The sequence below is a fragment of the Balaenoptera physalus genome (genome assembly GCF_965194825.1).
Source record: "Balaenoptera physalus genome assembly, chromosome: 1".
NCBI classification, from domain to species: Eukaryota; Metazoa; Chordata; class Mammalia; order Artiodactyla; family Balaenopteridae; genus Balaenoptera; species Balaenoptera physalus.
This window is the reverse complement of record NC_138882.1, coordinates 183,080,111-183,106,080: the sequence shown is the minus strand read 5'-3', so window position 1 is coordinate 183,106,080 and position 25,970 is coordinate 183,080,111. Positions and strand designations below refer to the sequence as shown.

At 57.9% G+C, this 25,970-nt stretch overlaps 1 protein-coding gene across 16 annotated transcripts in view; it reads left to right on the top strand.

Moving 5' to 3' along the window:
• The window catches only part of ARHGEF10L (Rho guanine nucleotide exchange factor 10 like), a 173,928-nt gene that overhangs the window by 72,409 nt on the left and 75,549 nt on the right, over positions 1–25,970 (top strand). For 11 of the 16 annotated variants that reach the window (XM_082465114.1, XM_082465119.1, XM_082465116.1 and 8 more), the window contains 10 exons: positions 3,686–3,858; positions 8,503–8,619; positions 11,512–11,620; positions 14,138–14,244; positions 16,519–16,596; positions 17,589–17,768; positions 18,748–18,864; positions 20,238–20,330; positions 21,078–21,251; positions 25,677–25,822. In XM_082465114.1, coding sequence (XP_082321240.1) covers positions 3,686–3,858; positions 8,503–8,619; positions 11,512–11,620; positions 14,138–14,244; positions 16,519–16,596; positions 17,589–17,768; positions 18,748–18,864; positions 20,238–20,330; positions 21,078–21,251; positions 25,677–25,822 — 1,294 coding nt within the window. Of the gene's footprint in view, positions 1–3,685; positions 3,859–8,502; positions 8,620–11,511; positions 11,621–12,878; positions 13,357–14,137; positions 14,245–16,518; positions 16,597–17,588; positions 17,769–18,747; positions 18,865–20,237; positions 20,331–21,077; positions 21,252–25,676; positions 25,823–25,970 lie in introns of those variants that run through there. The other 5 variants (XM_082465122.1, XM_082465109.1, XM_082465123.1 and 2 more) reach the window with 5 other exon arrangements.

Below are 25,970 nucleotides of genomic sequence, written 5' to 3'. Positions count from 1 at the left end.
GGAGGGCGGGGCCTGGGGAGGGTCTCTCCTTCCACTTCCTCCCCGGCCCCACCGAGTCCACGGCCCCTCCTTCTTGCTTTTAAAAACCACGGCCGTCTTCCCGGGAGAGTCCGGAGACGGCTGAGGGCGTGGCCAGGCTGGGGCTGGGGCGGGGTTAGGGCTTCATGGGGCGGGGTTAGGGCTTCATGGGGCGGGGTTAGGGCTTCAAGCGCAGGGGTTAGGGCTTCAGGGGCAGGGGCATGCTGGGCTGTGGGTCTCCAGGCATATCACTCACTTCTCCAAGCCTCCATTCCTCCTGAAAATGGGATAATAGTCCAGACTTGCTGAATGGTGAAGCAGAGAAAGCCTGGGAAAGCCTGGGCCCTGCTGTAGGGCCAGGCCCGTGCGGGGCTGGGAAGGCGGGGAGATTGGGGCTGCAGAGGAGAAACAGGGTGGAGGAGGGTGAGTGTGCTGGAACTGGGCCCACATACTCACCTAGCTGGAAGGAGGACTACCCAGGGAAGAGGGATATTTAATATCCATTCATAGTAAGAGCTGTCTTTGCTTAAACACGTTTTGCCAGCTGCTCTTCATGGTTTATCTCCTGTAATCTGCTTTGAAACTTTGACTTAGGGTATTACTTCCTTATTCTTCAGAGGAGGAAACTGTAGAGGCAGAGCTGGGATTCAAACCTGGGTCATTCTGACTCCAAGTCCAGTGCTCTGTCCCCTCCCCCCCCAAAAGGACTTGGGTGGCATTTTATGAAAGATGAAACACGTTTGCTTCCCCTATTCAATCAACTCCGTGAGGTCGGTAGGGCAGGGCCTATGGCTCTAGTTGACAATCACATCAGAGAGGTTAAGCCACCAGCCCCAGATCACACAGCCAGAATTTGAATAGACATCTGCTGGACTCTGCTTTTTCTACAACACTGTTCTGCCTGTCTTCAGGGGCTCCCCATCTAGTGGGGGAAACAGCCCCTGCATTTGTGGAGCTCCTAGTCTGACAGGGGCGACCGTAACCATCCCGGGGCAGCATATAGTCCAACGGGAGAGACACACAGACAACATGACGAGGCCCGATGTTCCCCGGGGGCACGCTCCTGACACCTGTCCCAGGAGCAGGGCGGATGGGCCCATGATCCACCCATCCATTTAACAAGCCCTGGAGGAGCCTGGAACCCATTCCTGCTTGTAGCTCATGTGAATCTGGGAGAGTGGGAAAGGGTGGCTGGATGAAGGTCCCAGAGCCAGGAGATCTGAGTGGCCTGAGGCCATTATTTGACCCCGTTGGGCTGTTCTCCCACCTGAATCCAATCAAGCCACTAATCACTTGGTCGCAGTCTTCACTGGGCACCCTCGGGTCCCCAGGGTGTGGGGATATGGCATGTCCTGCGGTTTACCCTGAGGTGGGCAAGAGCAGGTGGCCTGGGAGCCAGTTGAGCCTGCCAGCTGAGGACCAGGACCCCCGCCCTGAGACCCCCACTCTCTCTCGGGGCTGTGGGAGGGTTGAGTCGGCGAGGTTGGGCCCAGCCCTCAGCAGGTACACCCCACGAGGAGCGCTGTGAGCCTCACACCTGCCAGGGCCCCGCACTCACCTGCACGGCCTGTGGGCTCAGCCGGCACTCGGTGGGGAGGTTGTCCACTGAGGTGCAGGCCGCACAGGCCAGTGGACCCACACAGCCCTGGGCTCTCATCCCGGCTCTGCCATTAATTAGGGCACAGCGCTCTGTGCTTTGGGCCTTGGCTTCTTCATATGAAATCAGAATATCGTCCTGACCTCACAGGACTTTGGGGAGCGTCACGCCGCAAAACTTCTGGTTAATCTCTCTGGCGTCAGTCGATGCATCTGTAAAACTGGGCAATGCTAGCTTCCTGCTTGGGTTGTGGGGAGGATGCCGTGAGATAGTTGATGTAGAGCACCGAGTGGGTGGTGGTAAGTGCTTTGAAAGGGGAGCCATGTTCCTGAGCATTAGTGAAGCCCGTGGCCCCAGGAGACGGGGGGAGCGGGAACCAGGTCACTGTGAGGCCTCTGAAGGCTTAGGAATCTGGTGACACTGTCTCCACTGGAGAGAGTATTTCTGGACGAGCCCAGGGGGTCGTCAGCACGGTGAGTGGATGGAGCCCCCTCCCCGCTCACTGCCTGACTTTGGGCAAGCACATGTCTTCTCTGGGCCCCATTTTCTCATCTGTCTGATAGGAGGTGGTGATAATTTCCGGCCCCACAGGGCTGCTGGGAGAATCCAGCATGTAGATGTAGGTGGGCAGGGCCAGAAGTCAGGGGAAGTAGATGCCACGTGGTTCTTCCTCTGGGGCAGCCCCAAGAACTGGGCTCTGCCCCTCGACTCACAGGTTGTGGGGCCTCCATTGCAGTAATAGGACAATCAGCCCAGCCTTGTGAAGGTCACAGCCTGGTCACCAGCTGCTCTACTCCCTGGAGACGTTAGTCACTATCATCTTTTGCTGAAAAATAACCCCGTGCTTCCTCCTGATCCTGGGACCTGAGTCTCCAGCTAAGCCCCAGTGTGTCTGTTTTGCTCTTTGGCTGAAAATCTTCCCTGACCCCTCACCCCCCGGCTTTCCCGTGCGGGGGAGGTGGAGGCTTGGGGTCAGTGTGGAGACCTTCAAGCCCACCCAGAGCCCCCACGAGTAAGGATCAGCTGCTCTTTGCTGAGCACCTGCCATGTGCCAGGCTCTTGGCTAAGAGCTTTTTGTGCATATATTATATTTACTCCACCTTTCAGCTTATTATCCCCATTTTGTAGAGAGGGCTCCAATAACCAAAGTTCCATGCTCTTTAGAACGCGTGGTTTCTGAGCAGATTTTTTTTTTTAAAACCCATCTCAGTGCCATATTTTGTCTGTGTTAACGAAAAGCATTTTCACCTTTGTGCACTTTTTTGGAGTCTGGCCTTACTTTTGTGAGGCCTGCAGTTCAGTTATTTTCCAGATAACAACCCAGGAAGTGAAGCTCAGAGGTGAAGGTGAGACTGAGAGCTCCCAGAGGTGGAGCTGGGGCCAGGGCTGGGACCCCCGTGTTCTGGGCCCGGGAAATTGGCTTTCCCACCTCAGTCTAGAAACAGCATCTCAAACCCGAGTTGACAGGGACCCCAAGAGTGCTCGGCCCTGGTGGCACCTGTCCCTCCAGGCCAGTGGACTGTCTCTGTCCCCCAGTTTCCCGTTCAAGGCATTTCCTGTGGGGCCGGGGAAGAAAAGGGAACATTCCTGGACGCTGGGCCAGGCGCGCCCCCTACTGGCCCATCCTGGACCCTCATGGGGAACTCAGATTTGGGGTGAGGGATCTGAGTCATTCAATGCTCCGGAACATCTTCATTTTTTCCCCCCTAGGATGCTGAGGCCAGAGCTGAGGGCCTGAGTCAGGACTTGGTCTTAGGACTTCTCTTTTCCTCTAAAAAATGCCACACAAGCCCCAAATGAACATTCAGATCCTAGCAAGGTGATGTGGATAGGGGAAGTTACTGAGCCGGTTGTGTGCCAGGCACATTTCTTGCGCTTCTCTGCATTTTTCACGTCCTCCTCACTCTGCGGGGTGGATGTCGTGTTCTCACTGCCTCCTGCTTATGGACCAGGAAGTGGAGCTGAAGGTCCACCTTGACCCACCCCCCCACCTGCCCGTCTGGGTTCAGAAATTGGGGCTGGTGGGCTTGGCCTCAGGGCCTCCGCTCACCAGCCCTGTGTCTTGGCCAGCAGGGGCAGAGAGGAACCTGCTCTACGAGGATGTGCTCCGGGACGGGGCACCCCGGGAGACGGAGGACCTAGGCTGGAGCTCCAGTGAGTTTGAGAGCTACAGCGAGGACTCCGGGGAGGAGGCCAAGCCGGAGGCGGAGCCCGCCAAGCACCGAGTGTCCTTCCAGCCCAAGGTGAGGGGGAAGGCGTCTCTCACCCCAGCCAAGGCACCTGCGAGTGGGGTGGTGAGGGCCAGGCCTGAGACTCGTACCTAAACCTCAGTGATTCCCAGGAATGTATGGTGAGAGAGGGAGAGGTGGCCCAAGTAATCCCGAGACAGGAAGTGGCCCACCCGCATTGCTGATTGGCCGTGGAGAGCCCTAAACCTAGGATGGGCGTGGTTAGTGCCTGGCACAGGTGCTGCCCCTGCTCCAGGCCTGTGGCAGACCCGGCAATTGATGACGATGCTCACGGGCTCAGATCTGGCTTCAGAATCCTCCTCAACACGGTGCTTGGGCAGCCTAACCAACTGATTACAGTTGACACATGGATCAAATCAGCTTGATCTCCCTGCCTCACAGGATGCTTCTCAGATCAATCCGAGACCCCCACCAGCCCTGGGAGACCCGCCAGCCCTCTGCCCTGGGGAAGTGAGCAAACGGGCTAAGTCAGAGGTGCCTGGCAGGCTTCTTTCCAAAGCCTTTCAAAGTGCCATCCATGCGTTGATTGCTTCCAGTGTTTCTGCCTGGAACAGAGTTCATTCTGCTGATTTCATGGAAGGAGCCACGGAAGCCAAGAGGAGGATGGATCGCTTGGTTCCTCCTTTTCTGTGCCAGCCTTGCCTGTCCCATTTGTTCTCTAGAAGCCACCAGAAAGCAGGTTCTGTCCATGCCGAGATTTGGAATTTAATGGGAGCAGCTTCTTAGAGACAGGCCCTGCCCGACCAGAGGTGACTGGGTGTCTGTAAGGCACCTTTTGAAAAGACACAGGCAGGCAAGTGGGCTCAACCTGTCAGCGAGTCCTGCCTGCAGGTGGGGCAGGGACCAGGCAGGGGCCCCAGGCCCAGGCTGGATTACAGGGGCCTCCAACTCCCAAGTTTTTCTGAGTGCCTCCTGCCCCTTTCTGAGTCTGGGGATCCCTTCTGGGAGAGGGGCGCACGCCAGAGCAGCACCTACACCTGAGAGTCTTCAGACAGACTTTACTCAGATGAAGAGGGCTTCCCAAGTCCTCGGGAAGCCTGGGGGCTGAGCAGGTCTCTCCTGAACCCTGGTCTCCTCTCGGCTGGGCCCCCATGGGCGGCACCATGGAAAACAGCCTTGACCTCCTGCTAGCAAAAAAAGTTAAGCATCTCGGACACCTGCTCTGTGTCCAGTCCATATCTTAGGGTGTGGGTTGGGGTACAGGGGGACTGGGAGACCCAGCCCAGGCTTGGGGAACCTTTGTGGTCTAGGAGGAGATACCGAATATGAAACGATTTGTCAAAAATGAAGAAAACGTGCCTTTCTGTGAACCTATGTACCTATGGCCGCCTGCCCGACACAGGTGGGATTTGATGGGCCTAATCACAGGAGGCTTCCTTCCAAGAGAGGCGGGTTGGGAGCTGGGGTGCAGAAGCCAGAGGAGATGGGAAAGGCGTCCCCAGTTGGAGGGATGACCCACGCGGAAGCCCAGGAACAGGCCTCTTCCTGCTTCTGTCCTTAGAAGGGGCAGCATGCTCTAGTTTAGGGGAGACAGGGGCCTTTGGTTATGAAGGCGCCACGCGCCCTGGGTAGCCTCTGCATGGGGGGGCGCGGGACTCGTGTGTCCCAGCCCGGCTCTGGAGAGTGTGAGCAGGTGGGACTCCAGGCCTGGGCCAGCCCTTGTTCTCAGCCTCTGACTGTCCCTCCTAATCTCCCACGGCCGCTTCCCCGGCCCCCTGCCTTCTTGCTGGGGACCAAGAGGGAACCGGCAGCATCTCTCAGGGCAGGACGTGTGGGGATACTGAGTTTGGGCTCTCCCGTGATGGTCCTCAGACTTGCACAGGCATCAGGATCACGTGGGTAGTTGGTTGAAATCGCAGATGTTGGGGCCTCGCTCCCAGGTTCAGGGTTTGGGTGGGGCCTGGCAATCTGCTTTTGAACAGCGCTCTGTCCTCCGGGGATGCAAGGGGCCCACAGAGCACTCTGAGAAATGCTGGGCGGGCCCTCACCTTGGCCTGGCACCAGGGGTGGGGTCTCTGGGGGCTGCCCCTGGGCTTGTGTCCCGCACACCCTCAAGCTGGGGGCTTGGGACTCTTCCTCAGCAGACAAACGACATGTAGAGTTCTTGGAATTTCTGACCATGAGGACTTTTCTCCGGCCATGGGCCCAGGCCCACCTGTTCCCTGAACAGCAGGCCCCCAGGGATTGTAAGGGGGCATTTCCTCTGACACCCACCTCTGCCTGGGAACCACCCCACCCCAGCCCCACCTGCAGGGCTTTGCCCTCCTGAGCTGCTTGGGGCGCATCTGCTCCTATGCGTCGTGCTGCAGCCGCTGCATGTTTCCGGTGCCACCGCTGCTTGCCTGTATGTAGTTTGTGCTGTGGCGCGTCGGGCAGCAGAGATCTGGGCAGAGTCGGGTCCTGTCCTTAGAGTCTAACAGGAGCCTGGCACCCTGTGCAGCTGCAAAAGAACTAGTGGAGCCCCTCCTGCAGGTGTTTGGCCAAGCCAGCCCTCAGTGGGCCGATTTTTGCCAAAGAAAATGACTGAGGGTCTGCAGAGGGACCTCCTCAGGAGCACTTGACCCAGATGTGACCAGGAGCCTGATCCTGATTAACGAGGGCCTGCTGGTCGACCCCCATGGTCAGTGGGAGGTGTTTTCTTTTTTTTCCCCAGCTGTGAAATGGGCTCCGCTGAACCTTTCCACTTTCTGATTGTGATCTTTTCATAATTAAAGTGACCGTGATCCGGTTGGCCAGGGGCCTGGGCAGCAATGCCAGCTCTGACCTCAGCTGGTTGACTCTGATCCGGCTAATTCTGCAGTTGACCTTCGAATCTAGTTCTTCTGACCCTGAGAGAGGCAGAGGCCCAGGTCCTTTATGATTTATCACGTCAGTCTTATTTACAGATGAAACAGGACTCCAGTTTTTTGGGGAGTCTGAGTAACTCTCAGAAGGATCCCTGTCCTGCTACTTCTTTGTATAACAATAGTGAATATTTGCCCAGTGTGGTACAGCTGACAGAGCAGTTTCGTTTATTGTTCCTAATATCCTAGAGTGGTTGGTATCACTTGCTTTAAGAGTCTCATTTTGTTGATCAGAGAACCTAAGTGACAGAAGCTCAGAGACGTTAAATGATGTGGTGAGGGCCACACAGCAAGTAGGTGGTAGAACCGCAGCTCAACATCACATAGGATTGGAAAGAAAGTACCTTGTCCATCCGTTCATCCCTCCATCCGTCCGTCCATCCATCCATCCAGCCGTCCATCCACCCATCCATCCGTCCAATCAACTGTCCATCCATTCAACAAATATTGAGCATTTGTTATTTGAAAGATAGTCTAATATCTAAAAAAGCTTCCATTTTTTTGAACACTCACTAAGCTCTGGGGTTTACGTGCTTTGTCCATTTAACCTTCTCAGTGATACTATGAGGTAGTTATTATTTTGGCCACTTTCCCAGTGAGAAAGCTGTCACTCAGAGAGGGAAAGAGACTTTTCCAGCTAGTAAGCGGGGAGCAGTGATTTGAATGTAGGCCCACCTGCCTCTAAGCTCATGCTTTCGATTCCTCTGCTTGTCTACTTTTCTACAAGTAGTCCCAGTGCTGGTCTTCTCTATATTTTACCAAATATCACTATTGCTCCTACAGTTCATGCATTTGAATGTCTGTCTGTTTGTCCATTTATCTGTCCATCTTCCCAGATAGTATGTAAGCCAGTTAGCCACCTATCCCTCCATCCAGTTGCCTGCCCATCCCTCCCTCCATCTATTCTTCCCTCTGTTCCTCCACCTTTCCTCCAGTGGCGTGCTCGAGCCAGCTCGTGCTAGCTCACAAGAACCCAAGAACCAACTGTGCACGTCCCTTTCCAACTTCACACTCAGTGATGTCACATTGGTAGTCTGAAATTGGCCATGGTGGGCGTGTTCACTCCATGGAAATACTACAAAACAGGGCTCTTTTTCCTGGAGAACCACTCGTTGAATAATTACCAGCACAGCACTGCTTCCATCCATCCATGTTCTTTTTAATTCATCTGACTATCTCTTCATCCCTCTACCCATTTGCCCAGCTGTACGGTCATCCAACTAAATGTATCCATTTGCTCACCCATCCATCCATTTATCTGTCTATCCATCCATCTATGAGCCTGTCCATCTACCCATCTGTCTATTGTCCATCCACCCAACCACCCCTGTCTGCATTCACCCATCTTTCTGCATTTGCCCACTCATCCATTTATCCCCTTGCCCACCCGTTCCACCCATCCATCCACCTGCCATTCATCCAGCTCAGAAATTTGCCAAGAACCTCTTATGTCGAGAGCCCCACGCTGGGCTCCCGGGATGGGGAGATGACCGAGACACAGTTGTCCTCCGAGCACTGGGAGGGGGCCTTGGCTGTTCCCCTCCCACCTCTCCTCCCCCACAGCTGCAGAGACCCAGCCCCCAACTTCTTGGCATGTTGGGGTTGGATGCTGCTGGAGCTCATTCCAGGCAGGAGCCTGGTGGTCCCCAGGTACCCAATCCCACCTGCCCCGAGTTGTCTATCCACCACCTCACCTGAGTCTCCTTTTTACTCTGTTGCCGGTGTTTTGTCTCCTGCCCTCCCTGCCTGCTCCTCTCACCTGCTGTCCTTCTGCCTGGCTGCTTGGGGGCTCCAGCTTTCTCCAGACCTGACTAGGCTAAAGGAGCGATGCGCCAGGACTAAGAGAGACATCTTGGCTTTAAGAGTTGGGGGGAGAGACATGCAGGAGCTGAAGCACAAGTACGATTATAAGGTATTGTCTGTCTGTCCCTCCAAGTCCTGGGGGCTCCCGGGGCCTTTCCTGCTGCTTCTGGGGCTGCAGGGGCGGGGCTGAGTCCCGGAGCTGCCTCGAGCCCTGGAACTTGGTGGCATCTTTCGTCGGCTGCGCGGGCTGATGCCAAAGGCTGGCTCGCTCCTGTCCATGTCCTCGCCTCTCTTTCTTCCCACCCTCAACTGACACCTTAGCCGTCGATAAGAATTCCTGTGTGGGCTCTCAAACTTTAGGGCCCTCAGAATCACCTGGGTGCTTTGAAAAATGCAGATTCCTGAGCTCCACCCCCAGAGAGGCTGATTCTACAGGTCTGGGCCAAGGCCTAGGAATCTATGAATTTGGTAACTGTGGCAGGTGGGTTTGGGTTACACTTTGAAAAATATGACTGTTGGTGACATTGGACGTTCCTCCACCTCGGAGCTGTTCAGAGAGGTCCAGGGTAAGGAGGCCAGTAGGAGAAACCGCAGTGCCTTTTCCTCAGATGGGACTCCGACTTCTGCATAAGGATGATGATATTGACAGCAGTGGCTTCCATTCATTGAGCACCTACTGTGTACTGTGGGCTTTGGAGGCCTGCAGGCCTGGACTTGAATGCCAGCCCCACCACCTCCTCGCTGTGTGATCCTGAGCAGGCCTCTTGACCTCTCTGAGCTTCAGTTTCCTTGCCTGTGAAATGGCGGCATGAACAGTACCAGCCCCCAGGGTGGATGTGAGCTCAGAACCGTCAGGTGCTTAGGGCCGTGCCGGGCACAGGCTAAGAGTTCAGTGGATGGTGACCGTTACTACTTGTATGCCTGACCGTTTTCTCCCTGAGACGCCCTGGGAGGCTGCTGTCTTACTGCTGTCATTCAGCGTTAGTGAGGCCGGCAAGTGAGGCAACTGGCTGGTGGTCACACCAGCGGTCAGCAGCAGAACTGGGGTTCAAGCCTGGGTCTGTGCAAGCCAGAGCCTGCCCGCCCTCTGTCCTGTAGCCCTACCCATTTCCTCAGAACCGGAGGCCTCTCTGGAGGAGGCGGAGAGACCCTTTACAGTTTGCAAGGCCCTTATACAGACACCCTCTGAGAGCCCTGTGACTGGAGGTGGGGGCAGATTTAACTTCTCAGGAAGCTGCGGCCCAGGGAGGAGCAGGGAGCACGTGGAGGGTGGCGTCGAGACCAGGATGCTTTCCCCAGCCCGGCCCCTGAGTCGGCCCCCAGATCGGGCTCTGTCCTCAGTGCTGTGAGCCAGTGGAGGTGGCAGGTTGACCCAGGGACGCCTTCCAGGTGTTCACCTGTTGCTCTTTTTTGGCCCAGGAAGGGTCTCTGATGGTTCCCCCAAAGACCGCTTTGGGGGTTCCTAGGACAGCCCCCCTGATGGCTTTCTGCCGAGACAGGAACTGGGCTCCAGGACAGAGGTTTCCAGTCTGGGGGTCATGACCCCGTCAGAGGAGGATGAGCATCTTCGTACGGTTTCTGGGGTCTGGGGTCGAATGTCCCTCTCATTAGATTCTCACAGGTGTTTATGACCCCCCCCCCCCCCACCTCTCCGAAAGGCCAAGAACTGCTGCTCTAGAGTCTTACCATTTAGAGGCAGGGAGGGGCCCGGGACTTCCCTTTCCCCTGCCGGCTGTTGGTTGTTTCCAGAAAGTCGTTTTGTTCCTGAAAAGTTACCACCCTGCCCCCAGCCTCAGCGCCCACTCGGTGTTCAGCAAGCCTTCCTGGCCCAGACCCTTGAGAAGTGCAGGGGCCCTTGTGCCGGGGACCAGGGCGGGTGTTTGGAGGAAGGTGACAGTGAGAGCAGAGGCCAGGGACCCCCAGATGAGTGCTTCCCGCCTTTAGCAGAGGGCTTCAGGGAGGAGGGGGTTTCCTAGAATTGTACCGTCCATTATGATAGCCACCCAGCTCTTTACATTTAAGTTAATTAAAATTAAAGATCACCAGGACTTGGGCTCCTCAGCCGCACCCGCCAGCTCTCAAGTGCCCAGTGGCGACGTGTGGCTGGCCGTTGCTGTGTTGGACAGCGCAGACAGGGAACATTTCCAACCATGTGGAAACTTCTAGCACTGGCTGTGCGTCGGGGAAGCTTCCAGGACTGGGCCGGGGGCTGAGGGGACAAAGCAGTGAGTCAGGGGACGGCAGCTCTGCTTGCAGGCCCAGGGTGCCTCTTCCCCATCCTGGGCCTGCCTCCGCCCGCGCCCCGTGTCTGCTTCGCTTGCTGTGCCCGTGCCCACGGGTCCTCCCCACCTGAGGAAAGCTGCGCCCGGCTCCGTGGTGGCACCAGCCTCCCCCTCGTTGCTGGGCAGAGGCTCAGTAAGAAACCCGGCTATTTGGGGGGGCTGGGGTTCCACTGATGGGATGGGGTTCTCCCCTCCTTTTATAGTTGTTCCTAAAGTAAGCTTGGGCATCTGTGCAGCTCATTTTACTGTTCAGCGTGCTTTCCCAGACCCTGTTTAGTCCTCACAGGCTCTGGCGGGTCTCAGGGCGGAAACAGGCTCAGTGAGGTTAAGGGTCTTGTCCAGGGTCACGCGGCTGGGGAGTGGTAGGGCTGGGATCTGAACCAGGCCTAGGGCTCCAGGCCTTGAGCCTTGTCCCCAGTGTCACACCATGTCCTTAATTTGACACCCAAGGGGAAAAAATTGGGTTAGTAAAGAGGGTTCCCCCCGGGAGGTGCCCCAGGGCATGAATGCCCTTCCACCCCTTCCCAGGAGGTCTCGGGGTGGCACTGCCCTGCTGTCTTTCTTGGCCTCTGCTGCCACCTCCCTGGGAGGCAGTGGGCTCCGGGGTCCTCATGTTTGTAGCCCCGGCCGGGAGGCCTGAATAGGGCCGGTGGCCCTTGGTGGCAGATGTCGCAAGGCCTCCTTCCGCTTCTCTGATGAGCCCCCCTGCCTTTGCTCAGATGACCCAGCTCATGAGGGCCGCCAAGAGCGGGACCAAGGACGGGCTGGAGAAGACGAGGATCGCCGTCATGCGCAAAGTGTCCTTTCTTCACAGGAAGGATGTCCTTGGTGAGGCGCTGCGGGCCGGGCCAGGGGCGGGCTCGGTGCTCGGCAGGGGTGGGTGGGCGAGGTCACTGGGTGTCCGGGCTCCTCTGGCGGTGAGGTTTGGGGATTGATCCCCAAATGTGCCAGCTTGTTTCCCGGCCTATGGCAGGTGGACCCCATCTCTTCTGGGAAATGTGGGCCTCTCCCTTCAGCATCCCTGCCCTTGGTCTCTGTCGTGGCCTCCTTGGCCTCTTGCCTCCCATGCTCACCTGGCCTCATCTTTGAATGCACCTGTTCATTCCCTCCTTTATCCATGCACCTGTCTCTCCACCAGCCAACATTTATTGAACACCTACTAAGTGCCATGCCCCGTGCTGGGTGCAGGGACACCAAGATGAGTTACGCAGTATTACCTGCAGGAGCACCTGGGACAGTACGGAGACAGGCATGCAAACAGGAAATGACCAGCCGCACGGTGGGGTGCCATGGTGGGAGCGTGGGGGAAGTGAGCGTGGAATGCGGGAATGAAAGGTCAGGGAAGGGCTGAGAGCAGAAGGAGAAGGAGACCCAGGTCCATCAGGCCAGGGAACGGGGCAGGGAGTGGGTGCTCCGGGCGGAGGAGCCAGCATGTCCAACGGTCCGGAGGTGGGAAGGTATGAGACGTTCAAGAAGTGATTTTCATGATGGTCATCGTTTATGGAATATCTGTTGTGTGCCAGGCACTCTCCTAAGAGCTTTACAGTTTCTCATTTAATCCTTAGAAACACCAGACAGGGGCAGAGGACTGTCTTGTTCCCATTTGGAGATGAGGAAACAGGCACAGAGTGGTTCAGTGTCTCGCCTGGGGACACACAGGCGTGGAGGGGACGGAAGAGGCTTCCTCTGGCTGGAGTGAGGGCAGGGGTGAGAGATCAGGGCCCCGTTAGCACAGGCATTCAAGCCAGGGAGGACTTTGAGGCTCTGCACCCTCTTGAAATCTATGTATTTTACCCTCTCTGTGCCTCAGTTTCCTCATCTGTACAATGGGACTAATCTGGCATCTGTCTCAGGGGGCTATGGTGAGGATGACCGAGTAGTAGTAGTACATGGAAAGAGCCCAGCACAGCTCCTGACCCCTGTGTGGCAGGTGTTATTCCCGGTGGCAGCCACAAGAAGGAGGTGTTTGGTGCTGCGACAGCATCTTGCTGATGTGGATCCGATCCTGGTTCCACGGCCTCCTGGCTGTGTGATCTTGCCCGCTTCTTCCCCTCTTGGACTGCCAGGTTCCTCATCTGTGAAGCGGGTTTAACCCCACCACTGCATATACTTGATTCAGCGCCAAACTTTTGGGGGAGCCCTACCCCCCAATGAGGGAGAGGACGATGGGTCGAGGAGCCATTCCGAACTTGGAGTGGCCTGGAGAAGGGACAGGCTGGACATGCTGGCTGGCTGGGAACTCTTCCTGGTCACCCTCCCCATCCCCAGGCCAGCTGGGCGGCCAGCAGGCTCCCCCCTCACCCCGCCCGTTAGCCCAGAGCCTTTCCTAAAGCGACCCTCCCACCAGAGGCGTTATTAATAGCCACAGCAGGGCTCGAATCACCAGCCAAGAATGTTACCCAGTGGTGCATGGGGGAAGAGGAAGCCGCGGGGCCAGCGGCTGGGGTGGGTGCGGAGTGATGCCCAGGGTGCCATGTGGGCCAGGCAGGAGGGCCTCCACCACCCCGACCCCCATACTGTCATCCGCTGTCCCTCCTCCTCCTCCTCTTCTGTCTCCTGCTCAGGTAAGGCCCGTCTGCGTGTCCCTGTTCCCTCGGCCCCCCGGAGCCACCGCCACTTCTTTCTTCCCAGCTTCCCCATAGCACCCGCTTCCTGCTGCCTGCGGCTGCCGGCACCGGGTTTCAGGGCCCCAAGCAGCGGGGTCCCGTCTCCCTGTGCCTGTGCCTGTCGCTTGTGGGGCGGGAGCCCTGCAAGGCCGGGTTACTGCACTCTGCCTGACCTCCACTCTTTCTCTCCACCCCGGCCTCTGTCTGTCTCGATCTGTCCTCTGAGGTCTGCCCCCACTCATGTCTGCGTTCCCCTATTGGACATCAGCTGGACTTTTTCCCTGTTGGGTCTCTTTTTTTGAAAGATGAAAACACAGAGCCAAACAGCCCTGTTCTTCTCGGGGCTTACTTTCTTCCCCCTTTTTGGCATCCAGAAGAAAACTATTTTTAGTGCGTAGTGATGGGGACATGGGCGGCCTGGCCTTTGCCAGCCCAGAAGCGGGCGGGTCTGAGCGGGGACAGAGGCTCCTGGCAGAGTGGATTCTGAGAGCCGAGCCCCCGCTGCATGTTGCTTTCTACTCCCTCGCTCCATCCCTCCCTCACTTCTATTTCCGGGTGGACTGTTCTAGCAGAATATAGCCAGGAGGGCGGTGAGTAGGCTGTAATCCTCTGTGGCCCCAGGAGCTGCTCATCCCAGGACCCCGGTCTGTGGCGGGGGAGGGTGGTTTCCAGCTCCTGGAGTTTGAGCAGGTGTGTCATCCTTGCCTTGCATGTGTCACCAGCCCATCTCACTTTCCAGGTGACTCGGAGGAGGAGGACATGGGGCTCCTGGAGGTCAGCGTTACGGACATCAAGCCCCCAGCCCCGGAGCTGGGCCCCATGCCAGACGGCCTGAGCCCGCAGCAGGTTTGTGGGAGGCGTGGGGTGTCTTCAGGGGGAGGGATGGTGGGGACCCCAGCCTGCTACCTGGGACCGTGAAGGTCTGGGTCTGGAAGGGGAGGTGATGATCAGGGGGCTCTTGACAGAGCCCCAGCTGGGTGGGGGACCTCCTGGGGTCTCTTCTCGACCTGCTGCACAGACTTTCCAAATTGGACCCCGCAGGTTCCATGCCATCATCCTGGGTGGCGGTGGGGCTGCATGTGGACCTCTTGCTTCCCAGCCCTGCGGCAGCCAGAGCAGCTCCTGTGTAACTGGGTCAAACGAAGGTGTTTGAACAAAGGGTCCGCAGTCCTTTTCTGGGAAGCATCGAGCTAATCCAGTTCAGGGGGGGACCCTGGAGGTTCCCATCCACCCACCTGTCATCATTTCAGACCCCAGAGTCACCGCAGGCTTCCCAGGAGCGGGGCTCTTCGGGCGATGTCTTCCTTCTCCAGAAGTGTCACATTGAGATCGGGGTGGCTGTGCTCTGGGACCTTCCTCGGCAGAGTCTGGTTTGAGTTTTTCCCCGCTGGGGTTTTCTTAGCCACGAGGCAGGGGGAGAGACCCCTGCCTCCCTCTGGTCGTGAGGACTCTGAGCAAGACATGTCGGGGCAGCAAATGCAACGAGGGGATTGGCCGGCTTGGAGTTGGCAGGAAATCCTGACGATGGGCCCCTTTCGAAAATCGGAGATACGGCCACACATCTCGTCTTGGGAGTCCATCCGCCTCCTTCCTTCCTTCTTTCTCCTGCCTGGCCCCTGGCAACACCGAGGTGGTGACCCCCCCTGCTCCCTGCCCTATGCAGTGAGTCACTGTCAGAGCCGTCAGAGCCCAGAGCCAGCCAGGACCCCGGGCTGCCAGCTCATAATCGGGGGTTCCCCTTTTTGATGTCGGCCGGGTCTGTCTCCTCGGGAGCCTTTTGCATTTCTTGGATCAGCAGTGTTAGTTACTCTAGGCCAGTGGCTCTCAACCGAGTTTATTTTGTCCCCCAGGGGACATTTGGCAATGTCTGGTGATGCTTCTGGTTGTCACAGCTTGTGGGGGTGCGGGGCGGGTGCTACTGGAATCTGGTGGGTAGGGGCCGGGGACGCTGCTACACATCCTACAGTGCGGCCCCAAACATCAGCGTGCTGAGGTTGAGAACGCTGCTCTGGGAACACCTGGGAAACTGGGGATCGTTGACAAGGCATCCCACCGTGGGGCAGCTTGAAGGACAGTGGCCTGGCTCGTCACACCGCCGGGGGCCATGGTCAGGCCTGGGGGGCCATGGTCAGGCCTGGGCGCAGGCAGGGTGGTGGGAGGAGATGCAAAGGGTATGCCAGAGGCAGGAGGGAGGAAGCAGAGGGGAGCAGGGGGGATGGTGGTGGGCGCCTGGACCAACGTTCTCAGGATGGCTTTGGGGGCACAGTGGGGATCAGTCACCCTCCCAGCTCTGGGCCAAGGTGGATAGGCTCCCCCCTCGGACACCTCTCATGTGCGATACCTTTCATGAGCTCTGTCCCAGCTTTGCTGCACGATAGAATCACCTGGGAAGCTTTAAAAAACACTGTTACCGAGGTTGCACCCCATAGCAATTCATTCAGAATGCCTGGGGTGGGAGCCACGTGATTCCAGCGTGCAGCAAAGTCCCCCCACCAACCCCCCTCCCAGCCCGCATGCTGCTGTGTCCAGGTGAGGGCTTCTTGACTGGGTGCTGGTCGGTCTGCACCTGAGAGATGCACTAATTTGGGCTGAGGAGGGATAGGGAGGGCAAGAGGGGAAGGATAAGGGGCTGGGATGTTTAGCTTGAAGTAGAGCCCACTTGGTGGGGATGGGAGAGGGATTGGTTAAGGATTGGATCTGTAAATGTCGGGAGCTGAGATTTCAATTTCATCCAAGAAAGAATTTTCTGCTAGAGTTGTCCAAAGATGGAGGAGGCCGACTGTCCCCATGGAGGAGAGTGGTGGTTCCCCATCCTTAGATGTGTGGGAGCAGAGACCAGGCAGGGGACTCGAGTCCCAGCGTCCCCTGCCCCCATGCTGCAGTCTGGGGAGCACGGGCATTTGTCTGGGGTGGGCAGGGGCTCTGGAAGGGAGTGCTGGCCTGCCAGGCCCCAGTGGTCCAGGAGCGGCTCTGGGAAAGACGAGTTCCTTCTGTCCCACGGCCGGCAGCTCCACTGGGCGTCATGACTCCTCTTCCCATCACCCGGGGCTCCGCACACAGCCGGTGCTCGCTCTGTGCCATGGTTGGCACAGGTGCTGACTGTGCTTTCCGCCCGAGCAGGTGGTCCGGAGGCACATCCTGGGCTCCATCGTGCAGAGCGAAGGCAGCTATGTGGAGTCTCTGAAACGGGTACTCCAGGTAGGACTCTGGGGGCTCTGGGGAGAGGGCAGGGGAGACCCCGGAGGGACATTTTACAAGGAGTGTTTGGGGACTGTGGGCATTTTTAAGGGGAAGGAGCCAAAGGCCAGGGCTTTTATGGAAACAGCAGGACCTCCAAATGGGGGACACCAAGAATTCCAGATGCCTTGGTGTTCACAGGATGACTGCATTTTCTGAAACCATGTCGGGGTTCAATAAAATGAGCTCTATCCTATGGACGTGAGGGCATGTGGTGCCTCTTGTGCCTTCCTCGCCACTCTGGGAGCCCCTGGGGCAGGGGCTGGTGTCTCCCCGTCATCTTGGAGCTCCCTGGGTGCGCCCTCTCCCCTGTGATCCGGATGCACAGGAATTGCTAAGTGGATGCTTGCATGACTAAGGTGTGCTGGCCTGGTCTGTAGTCTACATTCCTGAAAAGGTGAACCTTCTGGGATGTTGTGGGCTCTCGGTGAGGACAACAGGGAGGGGGACTGTAGGGGTGGGAGGATGCTAGTGACAACCTCATTTCCCCTCCTGAGTTTGGATCCACAGTGGAGGAGCCCAGACCTCAGGCAGGTGGAGACAAAAATATCCCGTGTTTCTGACAAAGCTGGTTGGAGAGTGTGGCTCTAGGTCTTGCTGTGACATCACTGCCACTGCTCCATTAGACAGACTGGCTCTCTCGTGGGCAAAGCCGATCTGGGCCGGCCCTTGGGGACTGCCTCCGTGGAGCTCCTTGCAGGCAGGGGTCTGCCCCAAAACCCAGCTTAACACATAAGTCACGGGGGTGGGTTATGGATGGGCAAAAGGGTCTGGAGTGTTACGTTCATGGAGATCCTTCCAGAAGGACAGGTGAAGAGTGAGGGGTGAGTGCTCCCCCCGCAGGAAGGTCTGCCGAGTTCTGCTTGGCCCGGTCCAGGTGGCCATGAGGGCAGTGGGGGCGGGGGCTGTGGCCTGGCCTCGGGGCGCTCACCCTGCCCGCCCCACCCCGCCAGGATTACCGCAACCCCCTGATGGAGATGGAGCCCAAGGCGCTGAGCGTCCGCAAGTGCCAGGTGGTGTTCTTCCGCGTGAAGGAGATCCTGCATTGCCACTCCATGTTCCAGATCGCCCTGTCCTCCCGCGTGGCCGAGTGGGACTCCACCGAGAAGATTGGGGACCTCTTCGTGGCTTCGGTAGGTGTCCCCAGACTCTCCCCAGCCTGCCAAGGTGCCAACCACGGCCCTGATCTGGATGTTCTCTGGGCCAGCCTCCAGCCTCCACCTGGTCGCCTCGTCCAAGCCGGCGGGGTCAGAGGGTGGCAGGGCCTGAGTCGGCCTGGCCTACGCGGGGGCGGGCGTGACACCCTGCAGCGTGTCCTCGGAGATGTCCGCCGGCGTGGCGCCCGCTCCCTGTTCTGGCTCCGCCCAGGTGGCAGCACCTCCAGGAGACTTGGCCGATCTCAAGCCCCCCCTGCCGAGTGCTCGCAGAGGGACCACTGTGCGATGCTCACACAGAGCATGGCCTTGGGCCCAGAGGATGCGGCAGGGTGTCGGGGCCAGGCCACTGGGTCGTGCTCCCGGAGACCTGGCCTGGTCCCAGCTCAGCTGTGCAGACGTGGGCAGCTCCAGGGCCCTCTCGGAGCTCAGGTCCCCATCTGTGGAAGAAGGGGGTGTGCTGGACTCAGGGTTTTTGACACTGAAGTCTGTGGGCCCCAGAGAGATTCACGGGGTGAGAGATGGTCAGGTCGGTGGAACCTGCTTCGATATGTTTTAGGCAATTGGGTTCTGCTAAAAGACAAAAAACCCAGCACCCTGGTCGGTGTGTCCATGGGGCTCAGGTCAGGAGCACCATCCTTGAGGGTGGGGGGCTGGGGGGTGTAGCAAAGGGCCGCCATGCCCCCCTTCGCCTGTGGGCCAGGCTGCCGTGCTGGGGGACGAGGGACCTCCCCGGGCTCTCCTTAGCACCACTTCTTCCTCCCTGTGACCTTGGTGTCTCTTCGCCTCTCTGAGCCCTGTCCCCTCCCCTCACCGGGTGACAGGTTTCCTCACCTCAAGGCTAGCTGAGACCCTCCAGGCAGAGGAGGACTGTGGCCGGCGGTGAGGGTGGGAGTGCTGGTCGCCCTCCCCCTCGCATGGATGTGACCCTCCCGGGCCGCGCCCATGCCTGTTTCAGTTCTCCAAGTCCGTGGTGCTAGACGTGTACAGCGACTACGTGAACAACTTTACCAATGCCATGTCCATCATCAAGAAGGCCTGTCTCACCAAGCCCGCCTTCCTCGAGTTCCTCAAGGTGGGCCCAAGGGTGGTCCGGGGCCCCTCTCAATGGAGCCCCGGCCATCGGGGGGGGGCGGGGAGGTTTCTCAGGAGGGAGGGATCGCTGCAGCATCATTTCTTTGGCCCAGACACCTCTCTTCTTTCCTTTGGGGCATCCCCAGTCACACGAGAAGAAAATTTGCCTCTCCTTTCCCCACTCCCCCAAGAGGAGGGTGAAAAAGAGTTAAAGTTTCTATAAGCCACTTGGGATCCTGGAGTTTTGACAGGTGGAAGGGTAGGCCTGTGACATCTGCTGATGGTGGCTGGGCTTGGTGTGGCTCAGGTTGTGGCCGGGATGATCCCTTTTCTTAAAGGATCCCTTTTCTTAAAGTGGTGCTTTGGGGATCACGTGGGAGAATAGAATTTAAAGGACTATAGGCCTCAAGTAGCCGTGGGACCAGGTCCCCCATCCTCATTTCCTAGGCGCACGGTTAGGTGAGTCAGAGAGACCCCGCCGCAGGGAGCGTGCCACCCAGCAGAGGGCGCAGGTGGGCTAGGGCCACCCCCCCACCCCACCGCCCCACCCCCGCCACCCCCGGCCTCAGCCGAGGAGCCTACAGCCTGGATCCCAGAGGGTCAGGGGGCTTTCTCAATGGGGTGCCATCTGACACAGGTCCTGGGGGGTCAGTGGGGTTGAAACAGGGGGAGATGGAGGAGAGGGTGTTCCAGGTGCAAGGGTGATGGGGCAAAGGTCAGAGGCAAGTCTGGTTGGATCCTGGGAGCACTGGGTGCCCGGGAGAGAGGCCCAGAGCAGCGGAGTTCAGTCTGGGCGGATCTGGACCTCCTGACCCAGGGGCTAGGATGTCGTATTTCAGGCAGCGGGGGCCACTGAAGTTTTGGGTGGAGGCAGATGGAGGCAGAGGCCGGTGGGGAAGCTGTGGCGGCAGCCTGGGTCACAGGGGCTGAGGGCCCGGGTCAAGGTGACAGGTGTGTGGATGGAGAGGTGGAAACAGAAGCAAGAGACAGGACAGTAAGAACCGGCCCCGTGCCCGAGCCTCACCCTGGCCCGGGCCCGTCCGCTTTAGCTTAGGTGGAGGGAATGGTTGTCTCGGCTACTTTCGGTAGCCTGACTTCTTGGATAAATTGCTGAAATGGCCTACTTATACTTTTAGTCCAGAGACTTTAACGTGATGCTCTAGGCTTTCCAGGGTGAGGGGCTGTACAGGGGAGCCCCGTGGTGGCAGGGACCCCTGACTGTGGAACCAGGGACCTCCTGGGCTTTTCTTGGGCCCAAGGCCGAGCAGGGTCCTGGGCCCGGGGAGGGGAGCCCGGGATGGGCCGCATCTGTACCCCGGGTGCTGGGCCCTTGCTGCGGAGGCTCAGTGAATTATTCCCCCTCATCTCCAACAGCGGCGGCAGGTGTGTAGCCCCGACCGCGTCACGCTCTACGGGCTGATGGTGAAGCCCATCCAGAGGTTCCCGCAGTTCATCCTCCTGCTTCAGGTACCGCGGGGGATTCCAGCGGCCACTAACCTGCAGGGTGCGGCGTGGGATGGTGCGAGCCTCATGGGGTTGGGGCAGGAGGCCTGGCTTCTCATCCGTCACCCACAACCCACGCATCTGTGCACGGTGGGCAGGGTCTCAGACCCCCGGCCCCCTCTTTCCCCGCTCCTAGGGTGGAGCCCGTCGAGCTTACTTTCCCCTCCCCTGGTGGGAACCTGGTGACCGGTGGTGACATTAGCCCAGGTTGTGGGAAGGCACGTGGAATCCGAGCGCCTGTGGGGCCCCTGGCAGTGAGGAGATGCCCCGTGGATGCTCTGATCTTGTCACTTCAGGCTTCCCGAGGGAACGTTAGCCTCCACGCTGGGCCCCGAGAGCTTGAGGCACCTCCCCTGGTTGCTGGGGGTCCTCAGTCAGGGGGTGAGTCCCCCTGGGGGGAAGGCTGGCTGTCAGCCCAAGGGTCCCAGCAGGGTTTCCTCTCTGTCCTCAGAGCGACCAGCAGCAGGAGTGGGTCTCATCTCAGTGTACAGTTGATCAGTGAATCAGGGATTGGTCCACACAGCTATTTTATTTTAGTTTTTCATTCACTAGCTGTTTCTTGAGGCCTTGCTCTATGTCAGGCCCCGCCTGTCCTGGCTACAAGCTGGGCCCTTCTCAGGCCTGAGTGCGGAGGCGGAGGCTGTGACCCCAGCCAGGGGAGGGTCTGATGGGGTGGGGGTCTCAGTCATGGCTCCCTCTGGGCCCCGGCAGGACATGCTGAAGAACACCCCCAGGGGCCACCCGGACAGGCTCTCGCTGCAGCTGGCGCTCACGGAGCTGGAGACGCTGGCCGAGAAGCTCAACGAGCAGAAGCGGCTGGCCGACCAGGTGGCCGAGATCCAGCAGCTGACCAAGAGTGTCAGTGACCGCAGCAGCCTCAACAAGGTGCGTGCGTACCTGCCCTGCAGCCGGCGTCGCCTGTCGCTCTGCCTCCTGCCCTGTGGCACCCACCAGGTGGCAGTGTTCTCTGAGGGAGGCAATTCCTTGCTTCTCTCTGAGCCCGCAGACCTTACCTTAAGGATTAATCTTGACTAGACCTCCACATTCGTTACTACTCATGTGATTTTAGGATAAAAGCTGATTTTATTCAGCAGTGTAATTGCCAGTAAAGATGCCAGAAACGATAGCCTAGTATTGTGCTTAAACTAGTGGGCCGTGGAGTCAGAGTCTGGGTTTGAATCCAGATTTTGCCACTGATGCTTACTGTGTGGCCTCAGGGGAATCACCCAACCTCTCTGAACCTCAGTTGCTTCCTCTGAAATGAGAAGAGCTCGATGGCGCCTGACCCTCAGGGCTTCTGCGAGGCAAATGAGAGAGTTGGCAAACTGGCAGACCCAGAGCCCTTAATACAAGGTGGCAGTTGTCATTATTAGTGTTATTTTTTAAGAAGCAAAAAGAAAAATCCATGCCATGTTTTGGAATTGCAACTTAGGAACATTCTAGCAAAAAAAAAAAATCTTGGAAAACTTTCAAATGAGTCTATTAGGGAACTCTGTTTTTAAAACAAAGTTGGTACAAAAAAATTAGTCACCTCCCAGAATCACCTGTTGGTGAACTTTATTTTTTTATTTTTTATTTTTAAAATTTTATTTATTTATTTGGCTGCGTTGGGTCTTCGTTGCTGTGCGCGGGCTTTCTCTAGTTGTGGCGAACGGGGGCTACTCTTCATTGCGGTGCGCGGGCTTCTCATTGCGGTGGCTTCTCTTGTTGCGGAGCACGGGCTCTAGGCGCGCGGGCTGCAGTAGTTGTGGCACGTGGGTTCAGTAGTTGTGGCTCGTGGGCTCTAGAGCTCAGGCTCAGTAGTTGTGGCGCACGGGCTTAGTTGCTCCGCGGCATGTGGGATCTTCCCGGAGCAGGGCTCGAACCCGTGTCCCCTGCATTGGCAGGCGGATTCTTAACCACTGCGCCACCAGGGAGATCCCTGTTGGTGAACTTTAGTCCTCTGTTTCCCTAGCGGCTTGTGATATGAGCCGCTTGCAGCTGCACCCACGTCTGGGAGGTCCCGGGCCCCGCCTTCTTTCACCCACCAGAGTGTGGGGTTGGCCCCGATGGTTCGGGGTGAGGTGACCCCCACCCCAGGGCACTTGGCGAAGGCAAGCGTTGATCTTTGGGGAAGGGACATCCTGTGGGGTCACAGGGAGGTGTTCAGGTATTCTGGGGGAAACCTGGGGGCCTCCTGGCTCTGTGGCCCCCAAAGCAGAACTAAGGCCAGTGACTAAGGCCGATGAGATGTCAGCCACACGGGGTGGAACTTTCTAATGTTTGGGGGGTGTCACCAGGAGCACCACAGCGCTTCCCACGTGGCCCCGCACTTTACAGTATATGATACTCTTTAACCTGCGTTGTCATGTTTGATTTTCACCACAGGCCTGCAAAACAAGGCCCGGACAAGTTAACTTGCAGGGTCCCTTGCAATTCTAAGCTTCAGGGTCCTGCATCTTAAGACTGTCCCACCTCAGGCCAAATTCAGGCTGCACATGTGTTTTTAGGCCCACACAGTATTTTTAGGAAAATGGAATTAATTGCCAACATTTAGAAATGGAGAAATGTCCCACAACATTTAGACTCATGTATCTTCTTAAGGGTTGGAAGAGCTGGCACTCTGGCCCACCTTCCTATGTGGCACCAGTCACCTGAGTAGCAGCTGCCCTTGCCCCCTCAGTCCACATCCAGGTCTTCCCACTGAGGTTACTTTTGGCCCTGCAGGCACCTGGGTTTGCTTTGCCTGTTCCAGGAGTATAGAGCTGGGAAGAAAAGATGAGGCAGGGGATGGAGCTCCCTCCCCGGGGTGTATCCCCATCCAGGATTGCTCAGGGTGGGCCTGAGGCATGGGGGTCATCCCCCCTCCCTGCCTTCAGGCAGGACTTCCCCAGCTAGTCCCACACAAGCCTTCTATTTTTTAAAAAAAATTATTTATTTGGCTGCGCCGGGTCTTAGTTGCGGCATGCGGGATCTTTAGTTGCGGCATGCAGACTCTTAGTTGTGGCATGTGGGATCCAGCTCCCCGACCAGGGATCGAACCCGGGCCCCCTGTGTTGGGAGCGCGGATTCTTAGCCACTGGACCACCAGGGAAGTCCCAAGCCTTCTATTTTGAAATGTCTCTCGGGAAAAAGACCTTAGCCCAGCCATGGCCACTGTGCTAGTGTTTGATGGTCTTTGCACTTGGGAAGTATCTTCTTCTGTCTTTAGCTCCTTTCCTGTAACCAAGAGAGTTTCTCTCGCTTTGGCTCACACACTTGTGCGATCACTCGGGAGAAGGAAACCCTCCTCCTTAGCATTTGCTCTGGGAAGAGCTCTCTGTTCCCTTCTGCTCTGGCTGCTGGGGGGGACCCGGGCTGTGAGGAGCAGTGGTCACTGGCTGGAGGTCAGGGGGACCTGTTGGGTGTTGGGTGAGGAACTGACAGCCCCAAGCCTCAGTTTCCCCACCTGTCAAGTGGGTGTGTCGGATGCGAGTGGGATGGTGTCGTGGAGAGAGTGATGGTGGCCGCACACCACGCCTTCCCCTGCCAGGACCCCCCTGGGGCAGTCTCGGCCAGTTCTGAGGCCAGTACAGTGATTTCCCTCTTGCCACCCATCACCCAGAGAGAAGCGGAAATGAAACTGGGTGTGCCCGAAGTGGAACCGTGTCGGCTGTTTCAAAATGTGCCTGCTCAGGACCTGACTGCAGGGGGCTGTTTGTGCAATATCCGAGTTTTCTTTTGTCTTTCTTTTTTTTGATCTGCTTAAGTGGCAGGAGGATGGTTGTCGGAAGCCAGGGGACTTTCCTCTCCCCTGAGGAAAAGGGTCACGGCACCCTTGGCCGTCTTCTGAGGGGCCTGCTGTCTTCGGGTCCCAGCTGTGTCTACACGAGCTGGCAGTCAGCTTGCTGGTGGAAGCTGTGGGCTGGGGGAGCCCAGTCTGAGCAGTCATGGGGGTATCCCTGGGGCACCCTGAGACTTTTTGTGTGTGTTGGGAGCAGCGGGCTTTCCCTGACTCCCCTTACCCAGAGTCAGGAGCCAGAGGGCGTGTGGCTGGCTGCCCGGTGCTGGGAACAGCGTGTGTGGCCTGGTTCCGTCCTGCCGCTCAACCGGCATTGGGTCTCAGCAAGTCACTTTACCTCTGGAATCTCCGTCTCCTTGTCCAGGAATGTGGTGGCCTCAGCATTCTCGAGGCGATTAAATGAGAGGTGGACTATTTAGTGGCACGTGGTGTCACTCGGGCTTTCGTGTCGCCTGGAGAGAAACCGTTCTTCACAGAACAGAAGGGCGTTCTCTCCAGGAGAGGTTTTGGGATGACCCGCCCTTTCCCTTGTGACGATGGGGAGGAGGGGGCGCTAGCCGTTGTTATCAGAATCATGGGCTTTGGGAAGGAATTTTGCCGAATACTCCTTTTCCTCCTCAGCAAAATCCTTAGTTAGTAAAGAGATGTTCTCCCAGCGGGTCTCTGGGTCTGATGGTGGTCCGGTGCTGGCAACATTCTTGGAATCCAGCCCGAGATGGGCAAATGCCTGTTCGGGTGCTGGAGGCTTGAAGGCCTTCAGCCTTGTCAGAGGGTTGCCTTGTCAACCAGCAGATCTGTCCCAGCCCCCGCATGAGGCCTTCCACGAGGCCAGTAGCTGAGGCTGTTCAGTAGGTCAGGGTGAGGAATGGGACCTACTTTCAGGCCAGGAGTCTCCCTGCTTGAGGCCACACGCACAGTGGCAGCAGTGGGGACAGTGGCCATCTGCGGGGCGTCCCGTCGCAGGGCCGGCTCCTTGGGTGTGTGGCCTGTGCCGTCACGCAGGGCGGGCACTCAGAAGGGTCCCACGTTTGGCTTAAGGCTCTGCCATCGCCATCTTGAAATTCTTAATAATTCTGAGCGAGCACCGCATTTTCCTCCTCTGCTGGGCTCTGCGGATCATGTAGCCAGGTCCGGTCCCACGTTGCCTTGGTGATGTGAGCAGTAGAGGTATCGCCCACTTGACAGCTGAGAAAGCTGAGGTGTGGAGAGGTGACATGGCACCTGCCAGAGGGCTTCACAGCGGGCGCTCCGGGAACCAAGGTCAGAGCACGGGTCTGTGGCTCTGGAGCTGTGCCGCTGGCAGCGACATAGGTACACGCTGGCAGTGGCTGGCTCACCTGAGCAGGGGTGCTGGCTGCTGGGGCCGGTGGGTGGTCAGTGCCTCTTGTCCCCCGGGGATGGAGGGCGTGGCCCTGCCTCATCCTCTACCTCTCCCAGCTGTGGTCCCCTTTGTATGTGGAGGGAGAAACCTGGGTCTTTCGCACAGTGATGTCTCTGGAGCAGCCTGTGTACGATGTTGGTGTTGACCTTGCTCTGTCCCCTCCCCCCAGCTTTTGACCTCAGGCCAGCGTCAGCTGCTCCTGTGTGAGACGCTGACGGAGACCGTGTACGGTGACCGCGGGCAGCTGATCAAGTCCAAGGAGCGCAGGGTCTTCCTGCTCAACGACATGCTGGTCTGTGCCAACATCAACTTCAAGTAAGCAGGCCTGGCTGTTGCCCCTCCCTGGGGACCCCTCCTGTCGTGTCCCAGTCCGTCATAGCTGGGGTCCTACATGAGCTCATCGGAGGCCTCCAACGTCCTGACTTCCTCTTCTATCCCTTTGTGCCTGCTCTGTCCCTGGTCC